Source organism: Microtus ochrogaster, unplaced genomic scaffold (assembly GCF_000317375.1).
Source record: "Microtus ochrogaster isolate Prairie Vole_2 unplaced genomic scaffold, MicOch1.0 UNK46, whole genome shotgun sequence".
Taxonomy (NCBI): domain Eukaryota; kingdom Metazoa; phylum Chordata; class Mammalia; order Rodentia; family Cricetidae; genus Microtus; species Microtus ochrogaster.
The window spans coordinates 2120442-2129394 of record NW_004949144.1 but is presented as its reverse complement, the minus strand read 5'-3'; the positions used below and the strand labels follow the sequence as shown (position 1 = coordinate 2129394).

The 8953-nt window shown below is 38.3% G+C and overlaps 1 protein-coding gene across 2 annotated transcripts in view; it reads left to right on the top strand.

Annotated features, from left to right (window-relative positions):
* Positions 1 to 1281: 1281 nt before the first annotated feature.
* The window catches only part of Clec12a (C-type lectin domain family 12 member A), a 13732-nt gene continuing 6060 nt past the window's right edge, over positions 1282 to 8953 (top strand). Inside the window, exons 1-5 of one of the 2 annotated variants that reach the window (XM_005369217.3) lie at positions 1282 to 1292; positions 1674 to 1798; positions 5068 to 5166; positions 5614 to 5802; positions 6869 to 7020. In XM_005369217.3, the coding sequence (XP_005369274.1) occupies positions 1708 to 1798; positions 5068 to 5166; positions 5614 to 5802; positions 6869 to 7020 (531 nt within the window). In that variant the 5' untranslated portion in view covers positions 1282 to 1292; positions 1674 to 1707. Of the gene's footprint in view, positions 1293 to 1589; positions 1799 to 5067; positions 5167 to 5613; positions 5803 to 6868; positions 7021 to 8953 lie in introns of those variants that run through there. The other variant, XM_026777094.1, reaches the window with a different exon arrangement.

Here is an 8953-nt window from a genome sequence, read left to right as displayed (position 1 = left end):
GAGTGCCCTATCTGCCCAATCTGCAGCCCCACAACACAGGACAATCAGATGCGATAGGGAGCCAAATCAAAACAGGAATTCAGTTTATTACTGTGAGCATCAGCTTATATAGGTTAAGTGACATTGTGTGGTATTGGGGGTACCTCTAGCTAATGACATACAGCCAATCCCTCCCTCTGGCTGGAAGGGTGTCTACCTAGATTTCTGTCTCACCCCCACTCAATAGCTTTGATACTATCCTTCAAACTCAAGCCAGGTTTTTCTCTGTTCTACAAGTCTCAAGGTACAGGCCCTGAGATAATCTTAGCCCAACAGGTTAGAAATATAAATGTACTTTTGGCAAAAAAAAAAAAGGTTGGAGGAAAAGGAAATGCATTTAGGTGAAAAAAGATTTCATATACTAAATTTTAAAATTTTTGTTCAATGCTAAAGGACTGTTTCAAAATATAAAGAGATGAGGACAAAATTAAAATTTTAAATATATTATAAGAGGTTGTAGGCATTAAAACATAAAGAAAGATGTTATAGGCATAACTAAATTGATAAAAATAAAGATTATTAAAATTACTAGAGTCAAAATTTAACACCCTGAAATAAAACTGATACCCGAATCTCAGTCTCTAGTAAGGAACCTTTTAAAAGTTGCTCTTGTCTTAATAGTGTTTACTAAAAATATTGCTTGCAAAAATGAACCAGGGGCACTGAACCCCAACTGGAAGTTCACATGCTTAGAGGAACAATCTTTGTTTGCGGCTTCCATCAACAACCTAAAACCAGACTTAACCTTCTGCACATAGTCTCAATCCACATGAGGTGCTTCAATAAGCCACTGAAAGGGGAAGGAAACTGGTACCAGCGTAACACAGGTCATGGCTCATGGCTTTGACTCAATATTACCAGGTTTGAGCTCATTCATTCACCAGTTACACAGTGGTAGTGATGTCTCACATTATTTATTTATTTCTCTGGCTGATTAGGTATTTGAGGGGTGATGGTGGTTTGAGACAGTGTCTCTCTATATAGTATTGGCTGTCCTGGCACTCACTATGTAGAACAGGCTGACTTGGAGCTCACAGAGATCCACCTACTTCTGCCTCTCCAGCACTGGGAACAAAGCTCCTGTTAATATAACGAGAACATTTGCAACAGAGAGAGAGAGATCGTAGTCCTTCATTACTCATTCTCTGCATGTCATCTCTGTGTATGTTCAGGTCTGACTAAGCCAGTCTTTCTCGGGGAACTTTGACAGTTCTACATACAGAGCACCGTGCGAGTCCTCTGTGGTTGTATCAGTAAGTAATTGAGAACCGAATCATTCCAATTATTTCCTTGCTAGGCAGGTTAATCCTATGCTGTATCTGTACCATGGGGTTAGAGTGAGTTTTTCAATATGCACAAAAATAAATCCAAACACAATTTCTAATTTCACTTTGTGTAGAAATGAGAAAAAGGAAGAAATATGAGGAAGAAAGATATTTCCTCTTTTGACTCTTGTCTGTTCTTATCTGAGACAACAGACGGTTTGTGACTCTTGGACACATATTTGAGAGATTGGCAGTGGGCTTTTAAAAAGAAATTCTTGTGAGGTTAGCTCCAATTTACACAGAGAAAATTAAAATTTCGAATGGACTCATTCAGCCTTTAGCTCTCTCTCTCTCTCACCTTTTCCAAAGGGCAATTTTTGGAGCTTTCTTAGAATATTCATCAATGTCTGAAGAAATTGTTTATGCAAATCTCAAATTCCAGGACTCTGATAAGAAAGAAAATCTGCAGACATCTGACAAATGCGGTGGAAAAGGTAAGATTTTGAGCCAAGGCTGTGGCAATAGCTACAGTCCCACACTTCAAATCTAGCAATAATTCAGTGTGGATTTTTAATTAAGCTTTTTATTTAAACCAAAGTATCAAAGTGATTATAAAGATATTCTTACTTACGGCATAAATTCCTGCAACAAAACACTATATTTTACATTGCAACTTTTTTTTTTTTTAAATACAAAACTCAATACAAGGGACAGGGTCTTATTTTCAAATGCTGGTGTTTTTTGTTTGTTTGCTTTTTTTGAGACAGGGGTTGTCTGTGTAGAAATGTTGGTGGTCTAGTATGAAGATCTTTTATTTGGTTTTGTTTTATGTGTGTGTGTTCATTCATGAAGCCATGGAACTATGATTATACATTGTGCAGGAAAGTCATGGACTTACATGTTACTCTTTTTATAGTTTTGAAAAGTAAAATGCTTGCAGAATAGGATAAAGAGAAATAGAAAGAGAACACGTGTGTGTGTGTGTGTGTGTGTGTGTGTGTGTGCATGCGCGTGTATGTGTGCTTGTATATGTGTGTATCCAGAGACAATATTTTTTATCTGACTTCTTTCCTCATTGTTCATGGAGCTTGCTCTATTCAAGGTCTTTTGGGGCTTCCTTGTTTTATCCTAGCATTTGGATCTCTATTTTTTGTTTTAAATTTAGATTACCACCAGGGATTTAGCTTAAGTTGTCAGGCTTGCACAGCCAGTGCCTTTACCCCCTGGGCTATCTCATTGCCTCTTTTTTCACTGCTGTACTCTCCTACTGTTTTTCATAATGCTAACCAGTCTCTTTTAAAATTACTTTCCTCTCTAGCACTGAAGGAGCAATATTCTAATCTCAACTACTAAAGAGGTCGAGGCAGGTGGGTTATAAATTCAAGACCTGCCTGAGCTGCAGAGTGAGTCCAGCATCAACCCAGGCAGTTAGTTTAGTGAGATCCTGTCTTAAAGTAAGAAGTAAAGAGTATGAGGATAGTAGAGCTTTGTGCTAGAGCACTTGCTTAGCATGTGTGGGGTTCTACTTTCAATACAACATAACACGACATGACACACTCAACACAAGCCTCATACCACACCAAAACCTAAGTGAAATTCCTTTGCATAGGGCGTTCTCCGGGACACAACCTCCTGATCTTCACTTTTTCTGTGGGTGAGCTGGTTTTGCTGTTCTGTTTGTCCTGACTTCCTGCCTGTGCTCTTTGATGGCTCACACCAGGGCACTTTCCAGGTCTCCTTCTCCTGTGCTACAATATGCATTTCTAAGTCATCTCATGCCTTTCAGCTTCCAGTACCACGACTTCCAAGTATCTGCTCATGACCTTTACCGAGCCCTCAGCACTTGTCCTCTCCCTCCACAGCCTGGCTTGGCTTTGAATTCTTCCTGAGCATTCCTTCTCATACAGAGCAGTCTTTAGCTACTTTCAATGCCTTCTGTTCCACACATAAAAATACCCCCCTCTATTAAATCAGAGTCAAAGAGCTGGATACTCTTGCTCTCATGTTATTCATCCCAACTCTGCACATCTCTTCCCCGTATCCATGACATCTGGACCACATACTTTCTAAAATAAAAGCGTTTCAAAAGCTATCTCTATCTGTTTGTCTGTCTGTCTGTCTATCTCTGTATCAAGCATTTAGCTGTTTCTCTTCTGTCACTTTAAAATTCATCTGCATGACAGCATAAACTTAAACACCCTATTACTTTGTTTTATGAGCAGCCACAACAGTGTCTAGTACCTAAATGGCACACATATGATAACTTTTAAATAATTGAATACATCATAAGTAAGAAAATAATTTTGACAAAAGATAACACATGAGTTTGATTTTTAAGCCTCAGGTAAAGACTGGAACAATATTTATAGTACTTTCAATAGTGACAATTTTACAAAATATTAAGAAATCAAGTTTTTTTATATGTCACTTTTGTGAGATTTTACAACACTGTTATGCTACTAGCTGTTGATGTAAGACAATTTCCAGAACAGAGTAAGAATATTAGGTAATTCTTGAACTACATTCTTAAAACAGTTGTAGTGGCATCTCATTTGTACTTTAATAAGTAAAGCTTGCATGAGGATCAGAAAAGTAAAACAATCACATTGGCCAGTCTTACAGACCAGGCAGCAAAGACACACACCTTTAATCCCAGTAGCTACACTAGCTTGCCATAGAAACCAGGCAGTAGTGGTGGACACCCTTAATCCCAGAACTAGAGAGGATTATATAATGGGAGGAGACAGCTCTCAGTCTCATTCTGAGATTCCTGGAGGCAGGGTCATCGTTTCAAACTGAGAGAGAGCAAAGAGCCAGTGACTGACTATTTTGCTTTTCTGATCTTCAAGTTGAACTCCAATTTCTGTCTCTGAGTATTTAATTATTCGTGCTACAAACAGTCTTTTCATATACTCATATATGGTGATAATTTAAATCATGAATGCCTTACCAGTAATTCACAGTTACTTTTAGGAAAATGATCTACTCTGTGATTCTTTGTTCAGAAAATAATAAAAATCATTCCATCACAATGTTTTGCTAGAAAATCATAGAAAATATTGAAAAAGTAATGAGAAGTGCAAATGAGGCAGGGTGTTGTTGAGGGATGCCGAGACATAACCAGTGAGAGCCTGCTCTGTTGTTCAGCAGCTCCACCCTTGGCGTTAGAGGGGAAAGTGTTAACAGCTGGGGTTGCCTGTCAAGCCTCACCTCTACATCCCAAGAAGCTCCTCAGACTGACTTGGCTTCCCTCAGCCTCCAGACAATTGCCACAATGTATCCAAGCATACACTCTGCCTCCAGTCGTCTCCATTTTCCTTCCTCCTCTCTATTTTATAAATTTTCTCTTTCCTTTTTTTTTTTGTATCTTTTATCAGCCTAGGGATTAATGTCTTTGTCTATGAGACTGTTTCTCATTCAAAAGAATTTACTACTTTTCTTACTTTAAAAATTCATTGTCTTGATCTTATTAGTAGGAAATTTGAGACATTTAATGAACAAAAGATCTGGGCAGTAAGACAGCATAGCTAAAGATCTTAAAATAAAACCTGATGCCTTACTTATGGTTTCCCATCTGATTATTCTTGAAAAAAATGAATGTCTTTGGGTTTTGAACATATTACTTTTTTATTAAAAAAAATACACAGGAGAAAAGAAATGAGGAGAGAATGAATGAACGAATGAATGAATGAGAGACAGGATGAATGAATGAAACTGAGGTGTGAACTGCTTCTTGAACACTGTGCTCTTTTTCTTTTCACAGTACCTTCTGCCCCTTCCTATTCACAGCATAAAGCAGTCTTGATTCTAACTGTTCTATGCCTTCTGCTGCTCATTGGACTGGGGGTCTTAGGAGGTTTGTGTATGTATCACATCATTCTATAAAAAGAAAATTTAAATTTAAGTAAAATATAGTTGCATCATTTCTCCCTTTTTCCTATAATCACTCTCATGCCCTTGCCTGCTCCTTCTCAAATTCAGAACCTCTTAGTCTTCAATTATTCTTGTTACGCAGATATATAAATAAGTACAAAAATGCAACCTGGTGAGTTTGTGCAGTGTTACATATCATATATATTTACATGTATTTGTAAATGCATGCATCTATATAGATATTTTGGGCTAATTTAGAATGCCATGAGTTGCTGAACCAATGTTTATTCTTTTTCTACCACTTTAATACTTTAGTGCTATTTTTGAGGGAAAAAAACTCATCAAGTTTCTAACGGTGAAAGAATAACTGAGAATTTATAAGTTTTTAAAAATTGTCTACTATTTTCTTCTCTCCTGTCTTTAAAAAATCCTGGAGTTCGTACAACTTTGGGGACAGAAATGATAAAATCAAATCAACTACAAAACATCAGAGAAGAACTTCAAAGAAATGTTTCTCTACAGCTGATGCACAATATGAACAGCTCCAAGAGAATCAGGAAACTGTCCGCCATGCTGCAAAAGACAGCCACCCAGCTGTGTCGTGAACTGTGTAAAAACAAACCAGGTAACCCTGTACTGCTCTCAAAACTATTGCTAGGGCAACAAACTAAACCTTGGGGTCCTTTAAGAATCACTTTCTTAGCTGAGCAGTGGTGGCACATGTCTTTAACACCAGCAGCACTCAGGAGGCAGAGACAGGTGGATCTCTGTGATTTCTAGGCCAGCCTGGTCTACAAAAGATCATTCCAGGACAAGCACCAAAGCTATAGGGAAACCCTGTCTCAAAAGAGTTAAATGTGTTTGGTAAACTAGTTAGGGGAAAAACATGAAAGTAGAAATAAATAGACTGCCAATTTACAAGGTTCGACAGTTACATAATGAAACACCACAGAGTATACTCAGTTTCTTTAATCTGTGGTTTATTACCCTTATCCTAGGCCCAAAGCTCAGGAGGTAGAAAGTAGGGAAGAATGCCTCTTTGTACATGATCTCATTCCTAAATTTCAATTTGTGCTGAAGGGGTGAAAGATCCTGGTAAAGAAATGAAGTATCAGGTGATACACCGAGCAAGGAAGGAAGTGTTGCCTTCCAGCGCTTTTGTAGTTATTATGGCTAAACTATGTTCCTGTGCTTCTAAGGTGCCTCTTCAATATTCCAGAAGTTGAAACCTAGAGAAACACTTGCTGGAGAAAACCAGACCGACTTGGCTCTGTAAAACTGGTTTTACAAGACAGCATTTGCTGTGATTAATTTTTAGGGTCATATGTGAATCAAAAAAAGAAAGAAAGAAAGAAAGAAAGAAAGAAAGAAAGAAAGAAAGAAAGAAAGGAAGGAAGGAAGGAAGGAAGGAAGGAAGGAAGGAAGAAAGGAAGAAAGGAAGAAAGGAAAACTATTCAGGTTCCTAATGATGGACAACATGTTTGAATTTGTTCATATACTTGAACCTCTGTGTTTGCCCAAGTATTGTGTCATGTTCCTAGGGTGATGTATAGGGATGCATATGACTTGGTTTCTTTCTCCTTGACATAAAGAAGAAGAAACACAGTAAATCTGATCAATGTCCACAGACAGTAAAGGAATTGTAGTCAAAGGTGTTCATGCAAACCTATAAAACTCTGTCCTCCTTCTAGAACACAAATGCAAGCCTTGTCCAAAGGGTTCACAATGGTTTGAGGACAGTTGTTATTCCAAACTTGGAATGTCTGAAACATGGCAAGTGAGTGAAATGCTCTGTTCTTCTCGAAATGGCAGCCTGCTGAAGATTAAGAACAGGAATGTGCTGGTAAGGTTCCATGTCCCTGTTCCCTCGGAAGGAATCACTTCACATCATGGAATGTGGGATGAAGAGGGAGGTGTTGGGAAGACACGCAATGATCCATTCATGACTTGGGATTGTTTTCATTGCATGGTGAGGGGAGTGGGACTTGCACTTTTGTCTCAGGGAAATCACAGTCAAGCTAAAACACACGAGCTTTAGCTTAATCAAAATCTTAGAAGTTGCAGGATAGGTGGGTAGATCAGGGACCCCCAGAATCCTCAAGTCTATGTTATTTGCAAGTTGGAAGTGTAGTAACAGGTTTCTGTGTATGTCCTCAGAGTAGCTATCCAAAGACAAAAAGTGTGACCATCATGACTAGCTCCCCAGGCCGATAAAAACCACATAGGACAATCTTCTTTATTGTCAATGTATTATTTTTTTTATTTACTATGGAAAGAAGCCAGATAAAGTAAAATAGGGTGATATTTGTTTAAATATGGATACTGGGTTGACAGAGAAGAGGCACATGTTAAGCAGACACATTTGCACAGAGTTATTAGAACTAATGATAAGTGAATCCTCTAGTTTGCTTACTTATTTGTTTCTGTCTTTCTAATGCTGCACATATTTAATATAATATAATTCTTTATGTTGTGGCAATTCTCAAACATAAAATTATTTTCGTTGCTACTTCATAATTGTAATTTTGCTACTGCTATGAATTGTAATGCAAATATTTGAAATTTCTGATGGTCTTAGGTGACCCCTGTGAAAGAGTCATTCGATTCCAAAGGAATAGTAACTCACATAGTGGGAACTACTGATCTAACTAATATCTTTCTGTTTCATGTATTAATAAAGTGTTCTGGCCTCTCACATCGCAATCTTTTACTATTTTCTTTCTTTCTTTTGAGACAAATCTCACTCAGTAGCCCTGGCTTATCTCAAACTCATAGGAATCCTATTGTCTCAGTCTCCCAAGTTCTGGAATTGCCTGTGTGAGCTGCTGGTCTTATATTGTAGTCATTCATCTTGGAGTAAAAATATATCCCCTAAGTAGTTCAGCTTCTTTACCATAAGAATCTTTGCCATCTTTTACAGGAGAAGGGAATTCGATGAACTATTCTGTCTTAGTGACCTTTCTCAAGTAAACATTTATAATTATTTACTTTCAAGAAATGTCTGTCTTTAAAAGAAAAGCAGATGTAACTTTGGGTAAAGTGTTCTGTGCTAAGTTTGATTCTGTGGTTACTGCTCTTCTGTGGGTCTATTGCATTATACTTCTCTTTTCTGTTAAGTCCATCTTGTCGTTATTAACCACCTCCTTTGCCCCAGATTGAATATTTACTACCCAAATACTTATATCTGGAAAATTGCTAGCTTTCATTGACCCTACATGAAGGTGATTTAATGAATCAGCAGTCCTTTTGTCCCCTGTGATGAATGCAGAAGAGGTCTCAGAGACTTCAACTCACTGTTGCCAAGTTCTGACACAGAAAGTGAAAAGTTGAACCATTTTATTAGAAAGCAAAAATAAACCAGCAGAAGGGAGCTGAGCTTCTCAAGAGTCTCATCCCTGGGCTTTTGGATGGCTTGTTTTATGAGAAGTTTTACTTGGAGAAATGAAGCATGATTATAAAAGCTCAGGGTCAGAAATTTTGGGGGTTCAACCTGAAGATCTGAAAAGCAAAACAGCCAACCACTGGCTCTTAACCTTGATCTTAGTCTGAAATGGCAATCCTGCCTCCAGGAATCTCAGAAGGAGACTGTATTTTGAGAGCTGTTTCCTCACATTTTATAATCCTCTCTAGGACTGGGATTAAAGGCGTGCACCATAGCCGGGCGATGGTGGCGCACGCCTTTAATTCCAGCACTCGGGAGGCAGAGGCAGGCTGATCTCTGTGAGTTTGAGACCAGCCTGGTCTACAGAGCTAGTTCCAGGACAGGCTCCAAAGCC